Source organism: Parasteatoda tepidariorum, chromosome 2 (genome assembly GCF_982258835.1).
Source record: "Parasteatoda tepidariorum strain Cologne lab strain chromosome 2, Ptep-v5.0, whole genome shotgun sequence".
Lineage (NCBI taxonomy): Eukaryota > Metazoa > Arthropoda > Arachnida > Araneae > Theridiidae > Parasteatoda > Parasteatoda tepidariorum.
This window is the reverse complement of record NC_141756.1, coordinates 5,502,970-5,525,937: the sequence shown is the minus strand read 5'-3', so window position 1 is coordinate 5,525,937 and position 22,968 is coordinate 5,502,970. Positions and strand designations below refer to the sequence as shown.

Sequence of the window (22,968 nt, the reverse complement as noted above, 5' to 3'; positions counted from 1 at the left end):
AATAATATATAGTTACATAAATAGGTAATTTAATAAAAAAAGTTATGATAGCACTATAAATAATAAAAACAGTAGATTTTTAAAAAACTAGCAATTATAAAGTACAATGAATTTTATTTCATATAAGTATTAAATTCAATAATAATTTGAAGTATTTTTAAAACAAAAGTTTTAATACATAATTTTAAAACAGTGAATAAAGTAAATTAAATATAACTAAAAATAGAATAATAATTATAAGTTAAATTACTACACATGTATCTTAAGAGATATCTTACAACTAATTGAATTAATATTTCCACTTCTAAATAATTTTAAAAAACCATGAGTAAAGTCTTAATAATGGTGTAAAATAACTCTGCAGTAAATATTTATTTTAAAGTAACAATTTTAACAACAAAATTGAAATAAAAAAAAGCAGTTATTTTAACCTTATTCCACACAAGCAATTTAGCAACTCAAAAAATTCATTTAAATTAGAAAAAATATTTTGCATTAAATGATTCCTTCAGATACCATTAACAATTTTTCTGTTGTTTACAAATCATTTGGTTCTAAAGGATTGATTTTACAAAAACTGCAAATTTGCCAAAACAAAAATCTAAGCTTTGAAATCATTTAATTTTTAAGGTACAGATGGAGTCTGTTATACCAACAAAGTGACAATAGAAAAAAAATTATCCTTATGGTGAGCTTATTATTATGAGCATACATATACATATCTTTAATGTTAAAATCGCAGTATAAAATACTAAAACAAGAAATGAAGTACAACAGCATTTGACATCATTGATAACACAAAATGTTGATTTCAACAGTAAACTGTTAAGCTGTCAGAAAGGGAAGTAAACAGTCGAAATGTGGTCAATAAAAACACACATTCTTTTGAAGCATATTTACCGAAAATAGCAGAATTTTTCTTTTGAGAAAAGAAAAATAACTTTGAAAATGATAGCCCACATTATTGCTTTACAAACATAAAGGGTAAATATCGTAGATAGATAAAAAAATTATGTAAATTTTTCCCTTAGCTGTATTAACATACGATACTAATAAAAATGTCTTCCATTTTACCTTTTTTTTGTTTAGCAACTCTCACTTAAACAATAGAAAATGCATTTACCTCCAAAAAAAATTTTTTTGTCGCAATAGCGAAAGTCTAGAAATTTTCAACTCATTATAAGCATAAAAGTTTTTTAATCTTTGATATTAGCATTTTGAAGATGAACTGAAAATTTGTCATAATAGAAAACTTCTCATAAAATACCATACTCCTTATATTGTATAACTGTATTTAAATCAGAAAAAAAAAACTAGGAGAATGTTCATAAGCTCTATGACAATGAGTGAAAATGCTGTGTTATCTAAGATTGTATTAAGAAAGCACACAAATCCAAGAACAATGCTAGAATGCTAGAAAAATTTACCAAATGCTAGAATAACTTTGACATTTTAGATTATCAGACATTTTTGCAGATTTTAATCAACTGACAAGCCATATCAACAGATAAGAAATGTTTAAAGATCATAACCAAAACAGTTTCCTATTACAATCATAAAAGTTATCATAAAAATATTTTTAAAAAATTTATAATTATAAGTTTTTCTTTTGTACATAAGAATAATCGCATTGAAACATTACTTGAGCTAAGGAATATAAATAATTTCTAAATTATATGACTATATTATTTTAAGAGTATACAACTAGGTTAAATTTAACTAAGAATTGGTATAAATTAATAGAGAATCAAATTCTTAATCAATTATAAAATATCACTGATAATTTTTAAAACTATAATTAATAATACTTACCAACTGAACTGATTGTTAAATACCTTAAGCAAAATGTTGAATTTTCATAATGCGTATCATAACAAAAACCTAACTAAAACAAATGATCAAATACAATAAATATTTTTGCATTCAATACAGTATCTAAATTGCTTCAAAACTTTGAAAAATTTCAAAATTTATTAAAGGAAATGCTAACTAGTATGTTACATATTGAAAACACAACAAGACACATACATTTATAGCAGGAATAAGGTTAAAAACAGTAGACTACAGTTTTTAAAATGCTTTAGATCCAGCATTTTAAACCAAACTTACAGATGGGAAAACTATGCTTCCTAAATGGATCTCGTAAACTTTTTTAAAAAAAAGTATTAAAATATAATTCTACATTTAATAGAATCCTTTAATAAATTAAAGAAAATTTTAATATATTTTTAGACTTATTTTTCTTGCTTTAAATGTTATCTATTTCCAACCAGACAAATTAAATTTTCATACATTTTCAAAAGATTAAAAAAAAAATTATTCAACTTTATAACTGCATAAATTTTTAAAGTTTGCCAAAGCTGATTCTCTGGGATATATATGCAAGCAATTTAGCTTGAAAAATTTGATCTATTTTTATTAACATTTGACTGAAACAAGACCTATATCAGACAGACCAAATCAGAAAGACATACATAACTTCATCAGAAAGACATGCATAAACACCATAAATGCATGAATCATCTTAGTAACAAAAGAAGAATTGATAATGAAGATTACAATAAAACTGATCATTTTTGTTGTTTGTTCATTACTTACAATTAAATAAAACAACAAAAAATGTTCTGAATAAATTTCAGAAAGCAATTTAAAGTAAGCATAAAAAAAAGATGTTGTTGTCTAAATGAAACTCAAATAAACAAAAAAAAGTACGTAAATTTGAATATAAATTTATTATAACTTGAACTTATTTACAAGAAACAAGAATAGTTTTACAATTGCACAACCCTGATACTTCTTTACAATATTTCTATATATATTCCTCCAAATATCTTTACAATAAAAAAAAATTATATAAAATAACGGTAAATATTCAAAGAATAACAAAACTATTAGACGAATGCTGTAATTACAATTTTTTAATAAATTGCAGTTATACTCTCTGGTGTATGAGGTTAACAATTCAAATCTAAAATATATATTTCAAGAAAAATAAATAAAAATGACAGTTGGTAACAGAAATATCTTATTTTTAAAAACAAATGAAGCATATAAGCAAATGAACCTGTATTTACCATTTTCATATTTAATTTATTTTAAGGAGAAGAAAAAAAAATTTCTTTTAAAAATTATTGAATTATTTAATTTATTGTTTTAAATTATTCACTTTAAAACAATATTTTTTTAAGTTTTATTTTTAAATTACATTAAGATTAGCAGTAGATTGCTTCTAAAAAAACAATTAGATATAACTAATGAGAAACATGGCATAATATAGTTTGTGTGAAAGTGCTAAAATACAGGAAAATTCTATTCATATTTTCTGTAATAAAAATGGCACCTTTTCAGAGCCATTTGCTAACACTTTTGGTTTTCATTTTTTATTATTGAAAAAATAAAACATATCTAGATAATTTAAGTTTACCAAATTATTCTCAGACAATAATTTACTAGTTTTGAAGAAGCTGAAAGTTATTTTTACCATATTTAATTTTTTTTTCTTAAAAAAAAAAGAAGAATGCACAGTTATCCAATATTTTAACATTAGATGATAATACCCTTAGAGAAAATGTTCCATAATTAGGTATATACAAAATAACAATTCAACAATACTCTAATTTGAGGTAATTATTAGAAAAAGGTTTAAAATTGATTTTAAAAAATTCAATTTGAAATAATAATGAATATTATATAACAAGAAAATAAATGACATGGCAGTTGAAATTTATTATAGAGAATATTTTTGAATAGAAAAGATCCATCAGCATGTTAACATAGTGCATGAAAATTTTGAATATTAATTCTATTACTGACTGAGATTTTTCTTATTGTTTTTTTAATTTCTTTTCAATATTATTTCTTACAAAATATGTAAAACACATAAATTGGAAAATATTTAACATTTATTTACAAAAACCAAGTATTAAAACTTCTAGAGGATATAATATCAGGGATACCAACTGCTCTGCTTTCTGTAAAATATTTTCTAATGTGATAGAGAATTAACCATTAAATTTCCTGAATTTTAGAAAGTTCTGAAAATACTTTAAAACCTTCACTACATGGTAAGTGGCGTTGAATAGGCAAGTTTGAATAATGTATATGTTGCGGTTACCAAAATTAACTTGAATAACATTTATTAAACCAGATCTCAGATATCATAATAACACAACATTTGCTATCATTATGAAAAAATATCTTTCCAAGCTTAGCAAGATGGCATCTCTGTGACACAGGTTTTCATAGTTTTCAACGAATAGCTAGAAAACAAAAAATATATACATTTTAAAACTATAAATTAGGAGATTAAGTTGTGAGCTTTTTTTTTTAAGTAGCTACCAAGACAAAAAATGATCTTTATTCACATTCTCATTTGAAATTTTTTTTTCATATGCAAACTAGTTGTATTTAGAAGAGAATAAAAATTAATCTTAACACTCAAGAGCTTTTTATCTTAAAATATTCAAATTAAGTGGTGAGAATTTCAAATAATGCCGAAGCATAAAATGTAAAAAAATAAATAATAAATCAAAACAAATTAAGAAAACTATAAAACATTGATATTAATCTGATAGATATATATATTTATAGTTTTGATCCCTGTTAAAATAAATTGGAACAATATAATTATGAAAGAAATATGAGACATAATTATACAAACTAACATTCTACAAAGATAATTTTCTAGGCATTCATTTTAGAATTAAAAGAAACATTCTTGAAAAAATAGACAAAAAGTAACCAATCTATATCACACAGGTAGATAGTCAAAATAGTGTCTTGTACTCTACTATCTAAACATCACAGCCATTTAATTGCACTTGTAATAAAACAAAATTTTTAATAGTAGTTTCAAGTGGTGTGATTTGAAGGGGGGAAGAGGGGAAAATGTTATATCATTACAATCAAACAATTTGCAATACAAGTATCAAACCATAAAACATGGAAATAATAATATATATATATATAAATATAATAATTTTATAATAAAGCCACAATACAGTAACAAATGAAATTATTTTCACCCAATTTCATCTTTTTATCTTGCCTGATTGTGCTTTTATCTTCAAATAATTTAAAAGCTTCATTTTTCGATAAGGTCACTAAATTTTATAAAAACTCTAGTTTAATTAAATACAGGCTCAAAAGCCCTTAAAATGTCATAAATTAGTTTTGTGATAATTTATAACTTAAATACTTATAATTGTCATAATATTCTTTCAACTAATAATTTTAATCACATAAATTATAAACATTTAATTAGATTATTTCCGTGAAATCAAATACTTTATTGTTTTTTCTTTTAATTAATAAGACCTGATATATAATTAACCAGAGTGTCTTCTGACTCCAAGACCTGGTAAAAAGTTTTTGTGAGGTCTAGGAAAAATTCAACTAATAAAGACTGTTGACATCTTAGAAGAAATTTGAAGTCTCTAAACCATTTTTGCACAGAATGCTGATAACATTATCAAATACTATAAAAGTTTTATATGAGATCACAATTTAATGGTTATTATTATTAAACTTGCAAGTAAAAATACTTAATTTATTACCGAAATTAAATCATACTTTAGGAATAAAAAATAAAATTACATACTATAAGTAAAATTTTTAAAAAAAAATTGATTCCATGATCAATGCATACAAAAGGCATTTAGCTTTTTTAGTTGACAGCAGAAAGAACATCAAAATAAAATATATAAATATCTTAAATTTATAATGCATGGTAATTTCAAACAGAAAATAAGCAAATAAATAATAATAATAAATAAATTAAAAGAAATTCTTCAAAAATTTAACATGAATAAATTCTGCCTAAAAAATAAATATTGTAGATGAAAGATCAACAAGCTTGAAAACTCTTACCCTTATATTAAACTTGAAAGACATCAAAAAGATGTGAGGCATTGCTGTTAAATAATAAATTAATTAGCTTACTCTAAGCATCAAATGTTATTGATTTTATTCACGAGATGTGGATGACTTAGATAAATATGTTGCTTCAAATTATCTTTCCTGTTATAGATTCTTGGACACCAATTACAGGCGAATGCTTGTGGGCACGGAGCGTGAACTACTTGTTGGTGACGTCTTAAGCTTTTCTGTCTAGAAAACACCTTATTGCAAATATCACAAAACGGCATAGTGCTGTACGTCTTTTGCGTTCCAGTAATTGCATTTTGATACCCAAGAAGATAAGCTATAAAATATTACAAAACAATTTAATTTCAAATATTTAATACAGCTGTCTTTAAACGTTGAAGATTGTAAACAAATAATAAACTAAACTTGAAGCACAATGAGAATTCATATCTAAACAAAATGAAAACATTTGTTTAAGTTAAATTATTTAAGCTTAAGAGTTTGAATAATTATTTTTAAAAAATGGAATTAAAAAATGAATAATTAATCAAATTATAGTCAATTTAATCATAGAAGTAATTTAATGTTATCTATAACAAGAGTCATGTTATAGATAACAGAAATTTAAGTAAAAATTATTATTTAAACAAACACAATTATTAATATTAAAAATTAATTACTAAAATGGGTTTAAGTTAAATATTTTTAAAAACAAGTTTAAAAATGGAAAAGGTAGATTTTAACATTTACAAGTAACATAACATTTTACAATATCTGAAAGAGTTTAAAAAGTACATAAAGTATTTTCGTAAATGTATAATAGCTAGATTACAAGAAAAAAATTAAAAGGATATAAATTTATCCCTTTTATAAAAACAAAACCACAAAAACAATCTTTTTCAAATAAGCAAATAAAATTACTTATAATATAAAGAATTATAATTTCAAATTCAATAACTGTTGTATTTCATAAAAATATTTATTATGTTTATAATATTTACAAAACACATTACTTATAAATTAGCAAACGTATAATAAAAAGATAATTTAAAAAAAAACGTATAGTGTTGGACAACATTTATTACATAGAGGTACAATATATGTTCTATGTTATAAATATAATTTACTTATTATCACATTCTTTTAAATTATGACTGCCATTTTATAACTACAAATCATCTTTCCCTAATAATTCAACACAAATTATGAATTTTAACATGTTTTAAATATGCTGATGTTTCTGATAATAAGTAACCTATTACATCTAAACATTATAAGGTTCTATACATTTTGTTCGATAGTGAAAATTACAAAATAGTTTTAGGCTCTCAAAAGAAAAAATTAAATTAGTGGTTAAGAAGTGTGAAGGAAATATATTTGTTGCTTAAATTTATGAAGAATTAAGTTTTATATAGGTATTGGATAACTTAACCAAATTTTTATGCACAAAAAGACAAATATTTAAATGATTTATACATTTCAAGATTTTTACAAGTTGTTAGTTAATTCAATTCCTAAACATCAACGTTTCCTTTTATGATTAAACAGAATTTAAGCAAAGAATGCAAAGATTAAAGCCAGTCGGGTATTAGCGTATTGGTTCATAAAATAGAAGATAGATTAAATTTCGATCCAAAGTATATTTAACTATAGGAAATATTAAAAGAAATATTAATATTGGACTATACAAGAGAATACTATTTTATTTCAATAATAATTTATTTTGTAAAAAAAAGAGGCACTAGCAAACTAGTTCTAGGGCAATAGATACTGACGTAGAGGTAATAAAAATTAATTAATTTACTTTTAAAAATTAATTAATTTACTATTGAAATATGTGACAATACTTTTTTTTTTGTTTTAATAATGATTTATTTTTCTTAATAAAACATACTTCTTAAGTTTATAAATTTTTTGGGAATTTGATTTCACAATCCTGCTCAAATTATAATAATTTTCAAATACTTCTCTAATATGAAATTATGCATTACAGCTTATGTTGGTAAGTTTAGCTTCCCAGACTTAATTAAATACATGAATTAAAAAAAATTAGACAATTACATAGAATATAAAAAAAATATTACAAATTTGAAGTAGAATACTCAACTTAATTTTTGCCTATTAAAAACACACAAGCGAAAACACAATATTAGTAAATGTGTTTTATTCAAAAATACCGACATTAATTCACGTGTGGTTAAATCTACAATATTCACTACTTAATTTTTAAAATTAAATTCCAAATCCATTATTATGAAAGCTACCCATTATTACATTAGTGTTTTAATAACCCTTTTACAAATATATAGTATTCTAAAAAAAACATATACATTAAATAAATAAATCATTTTTTAAAAAATAATTAATTAAGTATAAGTAATTCCTAACTAAGCAAAATTTAAATAACTTTGACTTAAAAATTAAAAAGTACAAATTCTTTTAAAAGCAAAAAATCTTATATTCGAAAGAATTACTAAGATATAAAGATTATACTTATAACAACGAACCCGCTGTTACCTTTATAAATTAATTCTGTGAAGATAAATAAAGATAAATGCATAAATCTGATCATAAATATAAAACAAAACAATTACATAAAATAAGTCTAATAAAATTACAATAAAAGTCATAGTTAATAACAAACATAAAAAGAACAGAACATGATAAAATAATAATTTTGAACTCAACTCTAATGTGAAAAAAAAAAACATTTAAAAAAGGCGTTTAATTGATAAAAAAAAAAAATTAAAAAGGAAACAAAAAAGTATAGAAAATGAAGAAAAATTCTTAAAGTGCTCTGAATAGCTGAAATATACAATAGTGAATTAGAGAAAATCTGCAAGAGAATATATAGAAACATCTGGATGTTGTTTGAAAAAAACATTTTTACCAATATTATCCTCCTAATTCAAAAACTTCATAAAATAAATAGACTTTCTTTACTTACAGTTGAGTATAACATGTTCTTATACTTAGAAATACAATATTTTCAAATATGTTTTCTATGCAAAACAAATGGCATCAGTAAGTTCTTTAAAATAAATTATGAATTCAAAACTTTACTTATGAAGAATATAGCAAATGTTCATTAAAAAAGCACACACACAAAAGATTTCAGATTTACAAAATATAATTTTATTTTTTTAATGTTAGTAACTCATGATGGAAAAGATAATTTAAACTTATAAGCTTCATAACTATTTTTAAACAATAAAATAGAAAATAAAGAATCTTTGCACTCTAAAGTAATACATGATTACATTAGAATTTTTTTTTTTATTTTAAATGATGTACACAGGTTATATTAACAGTAATAATATCAACTAAAGCATAAAAATATTAACAATTAAATTTTGAATTACTGTGCTTGAATAGTACTACTAAACATACATCTCTTCGGGTCAATGGCTCATTATGGCTCATAACTATACAAGCCCAACAACATTTTCTAATTTATAAAACAAAAACACAAAACATTTCTCATAATAAATATAAAATAAAAAAAATATTAATTTCTTTATAATAATTATTCCATTTATTAAATAAAAAAATGTAGCTCATGGTTAACTAAAAATTCAACAATGTCAAATGTAGATTCAGTAGAAATAAAATATGAATAAAGCAATCAATTGAGTTTTTAGTGCATTTATAAAGTTTAACTTTATAAATACACTGATCATACACTTAACATTTTCTTTCCTAAGTGTAGACATTCTGGTTTATAAAATCAATCATCTCATAAAATTCAATGTTCACAATGTTCAATTTCTGGTCGAGGAAACATCCCTGAGGATGCTCCGATCACAATTTTGATTCAGTTTAACGAGGACCGATATCGCACACCCTCAGTCCCTACACAGGCTGCTCAAAGTGGTCACCCACCCGCTTACTGACCGCAAACATTGATGCTTGACTTCGGTGTTCTACTGGGAATCGTATCTTTATGATCAATCCACTGCGGGACTATTTATTTATTATTATTTTTACGCAGTGAAACAAAAATTTACGATCGGTTCTGGGGAAAAACAATTCCATTTAGACAGAAGTGCAGATTGTACTAATCATATTCAAAAGCACAAGTGAGCTTTCAAATTTGGATGATGCAATCTTTTGACTCATCTGTAAGCAAGCGCAACGAGTCCAGTTAAAATAATATATATAATTTCGGAAATACTTGAAATTTTTGACAGAGCTCAAAAGCTAAGCAATCAAAATAAATATTTACCAGCATTTAATGAGGACAAATTCTTTATGTAAGGTTCCTTTCAGTTAATTTAATGTGGTTTGTAAAATTTTGAATATTAAATGAAATTATTTTTCTCTACATACTTTATATTATGGTAGGCAAGGAAATCAATCTAAGAGCAAATAATTATGTTCAAGCAATTAAAAAAAAGAGCTAAGGGAATTCACTAACTTTTTATTTCAATACAGACACTTTTAAAGTACTTAACATAAGTTATTACTAATGTTATTATGCTATCCTCTTACTGTTAAACTCTAACAAAGCAGATCTGTATCTTTTTTGTACATATGGATGCATATATTTTCTTCCTTCTAGCTATGTGGTTAACAATTAAGTAGTTCATAGTACTTTTCAAGTACTATTAAAGAATTGCGTACTGAGTAATATTTAATAGAAATTTTTATAGTTCACAATATCATATAATTATTTTACCAATAGCTTTTATGATAAATACACCAAAGATAAAAATAATGTAAATTGGCAAAAACCACCTTTTTTAAAAATATAAATGTCTTTTTTATATTAAAGCTGGCCAAGTCGGTCATTTTTCGACTCATATAAAAATCAGTCAACTATAACATACACCCGATAAATAGATGAGAGTTTTGCGTGAATATGGATCACAATGTGAGATTTTAAATAGCATGGATGAAATTATAAATCGCGTTTACAAAGAAAAAGCCCAAAAAATAAACAACTTTTAAAAAATAAAAATATTTTTAGAGGGGATTTTATTTTGTCTTTGGCAAGCAGAACTTTCTTTGAGGCAGGGGATTCTTTTTATTAAGTTGAAGGAAAGAAACGGAATTCCACCAATTAACTGAAAAACTGACCCCCCGATTCAGCATCATTTTTAAGTATATAACAATTTTTTAACTCTCTAAGCAATTCTTTGCATTTAGGCTCGAAGTCTGCAGATTTATGTAGGTTAAGCAGTATAATATTCAGAAATGAAGAAATATGTTAGATACAGTTGGTGAAAAAAGTCAACTATATCTAACATATTTTTTCAATTCGGAAATAACGTACTGAATTTGTTAAAATATTGTTTGTGTTCATGATAGAAGTCTGCATGTTTGACGAATTACATTGATTCTGAAATTAAAAAAATATGTCCGATACATTGGATGAAAAAATTTATCAAAAAACAGTAGAAATACAACTTAAATGATTAGCTATATCTGTAAAGTTTAATGAACCTAAAAATACAGTCTAGTTGTTAATAATAAAAGAAAGAGATATAAATACCAATACTTAAGATCAACAAAAAAATTTTAAAAAACTATTTTATAACTGTATAAAAAAATTTTTCTTAAACATTTAACATAAGTTACATTCAATACAATATTGATAAATATAGAAAAATTATAACTTTAGCTTCAATATATTGTACAATGCACAAAGAATTGCCATGTATTCAAAGGTAATAATGTTATTAAATATATAATTGATACAAACAAATTTGAAGTATAAATGTATGGGATTAATGAAATCAACTGCAAATAAAGTTACAGCTGCAAGAACTAATCCCAAATTTAATTTAAAACAATAAAATTTTAAATAACTTACAAGAACTATAGGGATTCAAGTAAGTTCCAGAATTTAATGTTTTTTTTAAAAATAAACAATACACATGCAAATAAATATCTTTTTTAATAAAAAAAAAATTATAGCTATTTGCTTAAAGCAGAATTTTTGTAACAAGCATAGTAGACACATTCACTTAAAATTTTTAGAAACTAATAGGTTTCTAGCTGCATATTTATAAGGGTCACTTTTAAATTTAGAACTGATTGTGCGTAGTGTCTGTGCATCATGTCAAGTGAGGTCAATTCAAGGACGAAAATTCTCATCAAGTCTCCCCCTACACCATTTCGTTTCACGGATGTTGGTTGTATGGTTATACCGCTTCGTCAGTAACTTAATCCCGCCAATTGTAAAAGTGCGTTCAGTTATTCGGTTTTTAAATGCAAAAAAAAGTTCGTCTAGCTGAAATTCACCTGCAGCTTGTTAAAGTTTATGGTGAAGATTCTTTAATGAAGGAAGAACATGATAAAGAACGATCATGATAAAGAACGATCTCAAAGGCCTACTTTTATGAATGGAAAGTACTGGGTAATCCACCATACAGCCCTGACTTAGCACCATCAGACTTTTATTGGTTTCCAAAACTTAGAAATTTCTTGGTTGAAAGCACTTGAAAAATGATAGCATGTAGAAAGAAACTATTACTCACTGGTTTAACAGCCAGATGGCAAAGCTCATTGACCTAAAATCTGTTGCCATGACTTAGTGACTGTTAAAACGTGAATAAATGTTCGTATTTTAGTTTGTGATACAATTTACGTTAATAAATACAGTTTCTCTTACACTATTGCAAAATAGTTCTCACTTAAAAAATGACCCATGAGCCTCGTATATATACATATATATATACTTTTTTCAAAGTATGAGATACTAAAGTCTATTTCTCATGATTACATGATTTACTCACTTACCTGACTATTTACATGACAATTAAAACACATTACACACAAACATATAAATAAACATTTATATTAAGTAAGTAAATGCTTAAAAATATTGAATTCCAAACATAAAAATAAAATAAACACGCCCTTCCATTTTTTTTTAAACATTTTTATTACTTCCAAATCATCAACTACATTTTAATATAAAGTTTTCAGTCAAAATAGTACAAATGCATTGCACACAAAGCATTAAAACACTTTAAACTAAATTACTAATTACTAAGCATTTAAGTATAAAATATTGTCTATATCGATTGAAACAATCATTTCTGCTTCCTGTCACACATTTTAATACACTTACAGTTAACTGGTTGAAGTTCAAATGTTAACGTCAATCTGCCTGAGTATTTTCAAAGTTCTAATTCTTTGAGACGCAACTAAAAACTTTATAAGGCACAACTCTCTTAATCGAAGCAGTCATGCAAAGTTCTAAAGCATTTTTACCTATTCTGAGTTGAAGTAGTTTTCTTTTCTTTTGTAAAAAAAATTAACACTTTAAGGATTGATTAACAGTTGAGGATGATGAATTGTTAGGGTGATACTTTTTCATGTGGTTTGATTTTGATGATCGCCACCTGAATGATGCTCCACACAGATCACAAAATAATGTGTTCCCAGAATGGATATTCATGTGTTGTTTCAATGATTGCAAGCTCCTAAATGTTTTAGAACAGATCTGACAGGGATAAACTTCATCAGAGTTCTTGTAGTAAGAGAACTGCTCAAGACTTGTAGAACTAAGAAGGATGGGCAGGGGATAATCATCTAAAAAAAACGCACAAATAAAAGTCTCAAAGAATAAAATTCAAATCAAACATAATGATTTTACTATGTTCTAACAAAAAGTTAAGATCAATATGCTAAACTAAACAATACAGGTAAAGCCAACATTGCAAATCGGTAAGTAACTAAAAATCGGAGGTCTTAATTTATTTATTTTTTATCGTTTTAAGAATATATTTATATATAACACAAAAAAGACAAAAAGGATAAAAGAAAAGAGAGATTAACGAAGAAAATTAAGAAAAATAATAATAAATTTTATTTACTGCGCATAAGCTGCAAGTACATAGAACTCTTAAAATAAGTTAAAAATTTAGAGCAGACATGGAAAAAATATATAAATATTTTTAAAACCACACATAAAATAGTTTTTCAAAAAAAATTTTAAAAAAATTTAAAAAAATTAAAAAGCTGGTAAATAAAATAAAGAAAAGATATAATCTTGTCATCAGTTCACACGTTTATATCCACAAAAAAGAGAATATTAAAAAGTACTCTTTTTTGTGAATATAATCACGTGAACTGATAAAGATTATATCGCTTCCTAGTATTGTTATACGGTTTTTAATTTTTTTAAAAGTTTTTAAATACTTTTTAAAAAACATTTTACTTTTTTCTCCTTCTTTTCAAAAATATTTATTTATTTTTTCCATGTTTTCTAAATATTTTATCCTATATATATACATATCAATAATTTTATTAATTTTTGCTCTTAAGCATGATATTTTATAACAAATATTAAATTGACACAACATAACAGTTCTAAGTAATAATAAGATAAATAAATGATAAAAAAAAAATCAAACTACATTACAGTTAAGTCAGAATAACTTTAATTGAAAGAAAAAAAAAGGTTATTTCTGTAGAACATTAGACCTGAAAACAGTTGTAGCATCACTATTTAGTGTAACAAGCTCTACATTAGCTACATAAGTTTTAAACACAAAGCTCTAGAAAATTTACAATTAAAAAAATTGAACTTTTCGTTAGATTTATCTGAACTGTTTACACTATAATTAGTCAAATAAAAATCATACATCCTGTAACAAAAATTTAGGAAATAAACACAATTTAAGAGTGGACAATATGGAAATACCAATATATTTTTTTACAAAATTATACTTTTTACATCAAACCAGTTTTAATTCTTACAGTTAGTAAATTCAATTTGTTAGAATGTGATGGAAATATTACAGTTGTTTAGAAGTACTAATTTTCAGATATCTTAAAGTATAAACTAGAAGTGTATACTAGCACTCTATACTTATAATTAAGTATAAGATACATAATAATAGGTAATTAAAAAAGTTTTAAATTAAGAAATTTTCTCACAATATTGAATAAAATCTAATTTGCATAGATCAATTTTACAACTCGTTAGCAAAAGAAGGCAAAAGTTGGAACAACAAGAACTATCAAGTAATTTAAATACCTAAAAATAAACTTAATTCATGGCAAAGACATCAAAGTAACAAATTAAGTCATCAGATTCATTTCAGTGTTACAATATATTTAGAAATATCAATTAATTTTTAAAGAAATTAAAATATTGAAAAATCTAGGTTGTCTTGAAAAAACTAAGTATTCTAAAAAATTCCCTGCAAGAAATATGGGGAAAATCTATTAGTATACCAAAATATATTTTCATTAAATTACATTTTATAAACTAAAATGCAGTATTAAAAATATAAAAAAATTCATAGATTAGGTTTAGTTACAGATCAAAATTTTAATTGATGTAGATGACACTGCTCTATCATCTTATAAAATATAAATTTCAATACTTATTGAAAATCTGAAACAAAATAATGAAGGAGATTTTTTTCTCCTTAAGAATCTAAAGAAAAACTTCACCCCAGTCCTTCAAGCATAGTAAAAAAAAAAAAAAAACGAGTAAAAATATTCTGATGATTTCAAGTAAACAATTATAAATTATAACAAGAAGAAAATGTTTTAATTAATTATAGAGATTTAATTAATTGCTTACGTGTACAAAAGTAAATCATAAGGGAATTATATAAAAAACATACTAGATCTTTTTTCTTTTACATTTGTAATAAATTTCGTGTAGGATACTTGTAAAAATAATTATCTAATTAGCAAAAACATAAATTATTTTGATTAATAAAAAAAGTCCCAGCATACTAATCGACTCTAATCAGGTTTTTTCAAAATTCCATGTTACGTAACTCCTGTTCATTAATTTTTATTAACCTTTAACGGGCTAATACCACCCATAAAATGCTTTAGAATGAAGTATAGTTTACCTAATCTCTTATGATACTCAAGTAAAAAAGTTTGCATGTTTAAAATCTAAAACGATATAAAGCTATATGATCTAATGTGATTATAAGGTGTATTTTCCAATAATTGCCCAACTCTTAAAGCTAATAAAACAATTAAATTTCAGTGACAAAATAAAAAAATTCAAAAATAGAATAGTAATAAAAATAATAATAATTTAATAATTTATTTTCAAAATGAGATTATTTTATAAGTTCAAACCTTAAAATTACATACAAACAATCCAACTTATTTTAATGATAATCATAACAACACACATTATTAAATGAGTAACAGTATTGCTTACATTAATAGAACTTAATATTGTATATAACTTAAACATAGAATAGGAAGCTACAGTAAAATAAAAATCAAGGATTTAGCTTAAAAATAAATAACTAATTTAAGAACCTAAGAAAAAGCAATAGAAATGCTACATAATGACTAACTTTTTTAAGCTAAAAATACATAAAAAACAATACTAAATGAAAATAACATAAACATATGCAATTCCTTTAATATGATTAATATCAAATAAGAGTTTATTTTAAAACTTCTTCAACTAAATAATATTTAGCTCTTAAATTTTTAGTTATACTAAATCTATGAAGCATAATTTGTGCAATTATATCAATCAAATATTTAATCATACAATCTAAGGAAATAAAAAAAAAAAATAAAAAACAAACAAAATAAACAAAGAAGGTTGCCATTTATAAGTTGTTGAAATCAATATTTTATTTATCATGATTTAAACTTCAATCAGAATATCAAAATTATAAAAGTAAACTTCAGTTTGACAAACAAAAATGAAAGGAAGAAAATTATTTAGTGACACTTTTAAACTTTTTCCCGCAAATTAAAATTTTTCCCAAAATTAACTCACCAAGTATAACAGCAAAATTATACGATACAACTTTTTAATGGTTCGAAGTTCAGAAAGAAAAGTCAGAACTACACTTGGAGAGTTAAAACTTTGACTCCCAAATATATTTAAATGACACCCTTAACCTAAAAACAATTCATTCACTTATTTAATGTCAAAGAAGGTAATAATAAAAATCAATGACTCTTTCGGCAATCATACATAATACAACATATATAAACATAAAATCTGATAAAAAATGAACCTTACCTGATCAGTAAGTCTAAGTTGGGCTTGAAATTTCAATTACATTAACACAGTGACTGCCCTTTAAACTTAGAGTACATTGTTCAAAGGATTGTACATTAAATATCTGCACGTGAATGAATAGAATGATGGCAAAATATTGATTGAAAAATCAGTAGGTAAGGCAGTCAATGTGTCGAAATATTTTATAGACCTTCCAATAATTTTTTTCATTCTTTAAATGCTGCCTTAATTAGGAAAACATAGTACAAAAATTTCTATGCATTAATGTTTACGATTGAATATTGAAAAACATTGAAAAGATTAGCTCTCTATGTGTGGTTTTCCGTTGCGAACTTAATTCAAAACTAACAATCAGAAGGTTGAACGTATACAACAAATTTTAACCAATTTAAAGTCACCTTAAAGAGCTGAACATATACAATATATTTTAACCAAATTAGTCATAATTTACATTATACAAAATCTACTTATGCTTTTAAAATTATGTAGAAAAATTAAAGATTTTGCTAAAAAAGTTAAATGTGTATACATATTTAACTAAACTGGGTTTCGAAAAATTACTTCACAAAAAACTTTCAGCCATTGACTTCTCAAAATATTCACAAAAATGAAGTTAATTTTTTTAAAGATCTAAAAAAAGAAACAAATTAATAACAATTAAAATTGTATGCAATAAAAATTATAATGAATAATCAAAATTTCATGCATGGTAGATTCAATGAAACAAAGGTAAAATAAAAATTTATTTTGAATCAACTTTAAATAGCTTAACATATTTTTAAAATATTTAATCAAAATGAAAGCATTTACTAAACTAAATTAATTTACTTATTAAAATTTACTTATCAAAATACTTAAAATGTTTAAATTCATTTAAAAATAAATTCATTTAGGTAAAAGTTTGTAATTTATTTGAGGATCGAAATGCATTTAATTAATATCAAAACTGCAGGAAAGCAAAACAAATTGTTTATTAATTAATACCTTGATGCTAAAAATGTCAATGTTTCATACAAAACATTTGGACACCAGCCTTTTAGTGGCAACAAACACACATATTTTAATTAAATATATTCATGCGTGATATGTGTTTACGCAAGAATCAAACATTTTATAATTGCAATATATTTATAACCAACAAACTGAAAAGGTAATTTAGAATATACAATAAAAATTGTAGGTGAAATTTTTCCTATTTACTTATAATTTCCATGATATAAAAATTCATGTGACCCAGAATAGCAAGAATTAAATAATCCAAAGTTGAGTTGAAATATTTATTAGCAATCAGCATTTTAATATACAATGAAAAAAAATAGTATTTAAAATTTGAGGTAGATTTATAATGTTATGCATATAACTGGACAATTACACCATTGAAAATAAAACCACATAAGTAAATATTGCTTGAATAAGTGTAAATCTAAAATTTCACTTGTGAAAGTTCATAAATGGCAAAAACAGAAACCACATCTATTTTAACAAAATTAATTACATTGTAAAAAAAATTACGAAATTAAGAATAATATAGAAAGGCACTAGTGAAATAATGTGCTTTGAAGTTCAATATTATCTAAGACAGCACAACTGTAATAAATGTCTTAAAATAGACAGGGAAAAAACTTATCTCAAAATAATAAAGTATTTTTATAGATTTTAATAGTTATAATTGAATTACAATAAATTTTTCAATATATTGAAAATCTTAACAACAAAATTGCACTTACATAACCCATCAAACAATAATAAGAAATTTAAAATGTATTTCTAATTCTGACATAAAAATAAATTGCATAAAACAATAAAAATGGATCTTAATCGTTTTTATAGAATGTTACAAAGACATATTATAGCAAAATGTTTAACAAAACACTTTTTTTAATAAAAATTAAGAAAACATTTTTCTATCTTTTTCCAAAACCTATTTAAAAAAATCAACATATTTAAATACTTTATACAAAAACAACTGAACTAAAATCATTTTCAAACAGCAATATGGGTACATATTATTTATCACTGAAGATACAATTCTTTTAAATAATATGCAGAAATTTCTTTACAAATTGAAAGAGTATATCAATCAATAGTAATTTATGTGATACAATAAAATGCGAATAATTTCAATAGTTTTCGAGTGCATTTCATTACATAGTAACAGATAAATAGTATGTAACAGTTAAAGCAATTCATGATATATTTATATAACACCATGAAAAATCTCAAAAACCATTATTTTCTTATAAGATCACTTTTGTATTCTAAAATCTAATATATGTCCAATTTCAGAAGGACAAACTGTTCGTAATATAATTCAAAATGATATGTAATGTAAATGCAGCATCATTGTTTCAAATGATTTAAAATATTTAAATCAGTTGAACTTTAAACACATTCCCACTCTCATTTTACATCTATTTTTGATTTATATTGATAATTTTTTTAAATGCAATTAATTAGCAACTAACGAAAATTATTTTTCTAGCTGAACACATGAAATAGAACTTGAAGATATTTTATTTTTGATTTCTTTTTTTTTTCAAAGCAGTTAGAAATTTCCCATCGAAAGACTCAATGTGCAAAAAAAATAATAATAGCTTTCTAAGATTTTTAGAGGATGAAAAATAAATTTAAGTGGCAATAAATAGGAAATGTATAATTCATCATACCTCTATATCTTATAATAGAACTTTTCTCCGAAGGAACCAATGATACGTTCAAGAATTTTAAAAGAAGAAAATAACAATAAATATGAAATGCCTAACTCTTCATACATCTATATTGTATCCACATTTCATATTAAAATATTTTTCTGAACAATATTTTCAAATAATTTCAGGCGAAAAAATGTACGATAAGTATGAAATGCACAATTCATCACACATCTATGTCGTGTTCGCGTCTCATATGAGCATTAAGTGCGTTTTGCCAAGAAAACCTTTTATTGCATAAGTGGCACCTGTAATTTTTTCTTTCCAAGAAGTGTATTTCAATATGCCTGTTAAGAGTACCTGAGTTGTAGAAATGTTTATTGCAGATTGGGCAACAGGGACGAGAAATTGATGATTTCGGACTCAAATCTAGAGTCTCACTGATGAGATTGCTCGATGAGGGAGAATGTCGTTTAAGCAAAAATCTTTCTTTCCAAGAAGTAGAAAGCAGCAACTTGGTCACTAATGAATAAAACTACAGTTATAATTATAAAACACTAATACTCATTTAAGAGGATGCTATACTACAAGAGAAACCCTTCAAGACAAATTCTCTTTCTTTCACCTAATTCATTAAGTTTTAAATACTAAACTATTTTTTCCAAAATAAAAATAAATTACGGCAGAAATACTTATGATTATGGAGTGATGAAGTCATGATATAGTGTAGTTTCTACCATGGTATAGCGTCCTCTTAATGTGAAGAATAGAGGTACATTTACAGAAAAAACATTGAAAATAAACAAAAAGGCATATACTCAACATTTTTACATCAACGCATATGAGAAGGAAATTCTCAATTTGCCAAACAAATGGTTTGCCAAATGAATGAAATGGAGAATAGTTTTTAGCAATTTAAGTTTAATTGATAAAGCGTTCACAACACATTTAACAAATTAGACAATTGCCTGAATCTACATTTTGTCAGGCAAAAGTTTGTAAATTCCTGAATAGTGAAACATTTTTAAAAGGCTTAATTATCCTATCATCAAAAGGCAACTGTTTGTGAAAACCCTGTAGTCATTTTGGCATTGCAATGTGAAGCTCGTTTAGAAAATAAAATAAAAATCCAATTTTAATTTATTTTTAAAAAAATTTATATTTTATAAAGCACCTAACATTTGGAACATCATAATTTAAGTGTCCTGAAATATTGCTATTAGCTCAGAAAAATTTTGTAAGTCCTTTCACATGCAAAACATATCTTTGTTAAAAAAAAGCTTTTAAAAGGATTTATAACATACATTAACCTTTATGCCACCTTAGCAAAAATTCTTCCCCTAAAATATCATGTGTTAGAAATAACATTCCTGTAAAAATACTATGATGAGTATATGCTTTTTTTTTTGTCTTAATTATATCAATAAAAATAAAAACTAACTAACGTAAATTAAATTATACATTCAGAAGTGTTTCTCAGCCTTTTTCCTTATTTGTAAAATAATTTGAATTTATAATGTTTATAATTTTCCTTTTTTCAAAAATAGGGATGGTAACATTAAACATTATAGAGCATTATATAACAGGTTAATAGATCAGAAATAAAATAAAAAATACTATAGTTATTAATAAAATAAAAAAATTTAGTATTTTTTTTTCTATAGCACAATATGTACTAAAACTTCCTGAAAAACAAACTTTTTAAAACAATATTTATAAGAGAAAGTTGTTCTTTTAATTTCATTAATTAATGCTTGCATTTAAGCTGATGAATAAAATTAAGCAAAATACATATGTATTCAGTTTTAAACTTGAAGAATGAAATTTAACCAAATAAACTTTATTTATTCATCCCCCACTTCTTTTAACAGTTTATTCACAATTAGGTCCCATTTTCTTTTTTAACAGTCAACACCTGAAGTAAGAAAATCATTTTTAAAATTAAAAAATTATAAAACGCATTAAACATCATTAATTTTCCTGTTCTTTATGGTGTATAAAAATATAAAGCATAAACTTATTTTCTACTTATTCATAACAAAATAAATTTTAAAAATTTTATTCACTTTCTTGAATAAGAGTAGTTTAAGTAGCAAAATATATTCATACACTATTTGTGCAAACTTTCCGTAATGTTTTTTTTTTCCCCACCCAAAATAAAGTTTATTTGATTTGAATAAATGAAGCTTAAGAAATTAAATAAACACTCAATCTAATACATTCTATAAAATCATCTGGAAGTCTTAATTTAATGAGATGTTTTAATAAAATGTGCATCAAGAGTGTGTGAAATCAAAGAGGTAGAGAAACACACTAGTAAACAGAATACTTTATCAATAATATTCAAAAGTTTAATATAACTAAATAGATAAAATATTTAAGGCGGAAGAAATTAAGCTAATAAAAAACTTTTATTACAGAAGATTGCATTAAATATCATAAAAATTCATATAATTACAAGAAAAAACTATGATTAGAGCATAATTTACTTAAATAAAGGGATATGTATTTTTTAAACAATGAGCAAACATAACAAAAACACAAAGTAGTGAGAAAAAATTTTAATCAATATTTTTGTTAGTTATTTATTTTATAAATTTTCATATCAATAGTAAACTTATGAATAAGATGTAATAAAATAGCTACATCTCAGGCATTTTTTAATTTCATTTTATCACTAAAGAAATATGTGATTAAAATAAGGACTAAGGTCTTAAAAAATATGTAAAAAATAACAAAGAAAAAGGATAATTTTTAAGCATCTAAATTCAAAATAAATAAATCAACAAGTTATATTAAAATAATATCCACTATTTAAAAGGTATTTTGCCATTCAAGTTTTGATTCAAAAATTTACAGGTAAAAAGGTTAATTATAATAAACTTCAATTATAAAATAACATTATGTATATATTTATAAAAACAGTAGAAGAAACTCACATTAAGTATCAGTAGAATACATAGTTGCAGTTTTTCCATCTTCTAGTATTTTTAATCAATTTGTGTGACAGAAGTATAAATGGAAAATTCTCTAACCTTCCAGAATACTTTTAATTCAATTTTTTTAATTACAGTTACACAAATTAAAATACAGAATAGTAATTAATAAGTGCTCTAACAGTTTTTAATTTATTTACAAATTTTAAGTTATTTAGAAAAATCATAAACACAACTTCACGATTTGTAGTCCTATAATTTAAGAAAATAGTAATATTTAATTTAAGTGTGAAATTTTTAGTGAGACAATTGATTACATTTTTCTAGAAAAAAATTTATTATGATTTCTAATTTTTAAAGCTGGTAAAACTAAGCATACGTAAATCATCACAATAACTACTTGTAATTTGATACGTACCAAGTTTTGAACAAAAATTTGCTGGGTGAAAACAAATTACAATATTTACTTTCCCTTACTATTATTATTATTAATTAATTATTATGATATAGTCATAAATAAAAAGTTAATAACAAAAAGTTT

The 22,968-nt window shown here is 24.0% G+C and overlaps 1 protein-coding gene across 7 annotated transcripts in view; it reads right to left on the bottom strand.

Annotated features, from left to right (window-relative positions):
- Positions 1-22,968, bottom strand: part of LOC147814391 (uncharacterized) — a 118,481-nt gene that overhangs the window by 49,868 nt on the left and 45,645 nt on the right. Inside the window, exon 5 of one of the 7 annotated variants that reach the window (XM_087156807.1) lies at positions 2,712-6,202. The exons of 4 other annotated variants lie outside the window; for them this stretch is intronic. In XM_087156807.1, the coding sequence (XP_087012933.1) occupies positions 5,949-6,202 (254 nt within the window). In that variant the 3' untranslated portion in view covers positions 2,712-5,948. Of the gene's footprint in view, positions 1-2,711; positions 6,203-13,122; positions 13,408-18,106; positions 20,014-22,968 lie in introns of those variants that run through there. 2 more of the 7 variants (XM_087156805.1, XM_087156803.1) reach the window with 2 other exon arrangements.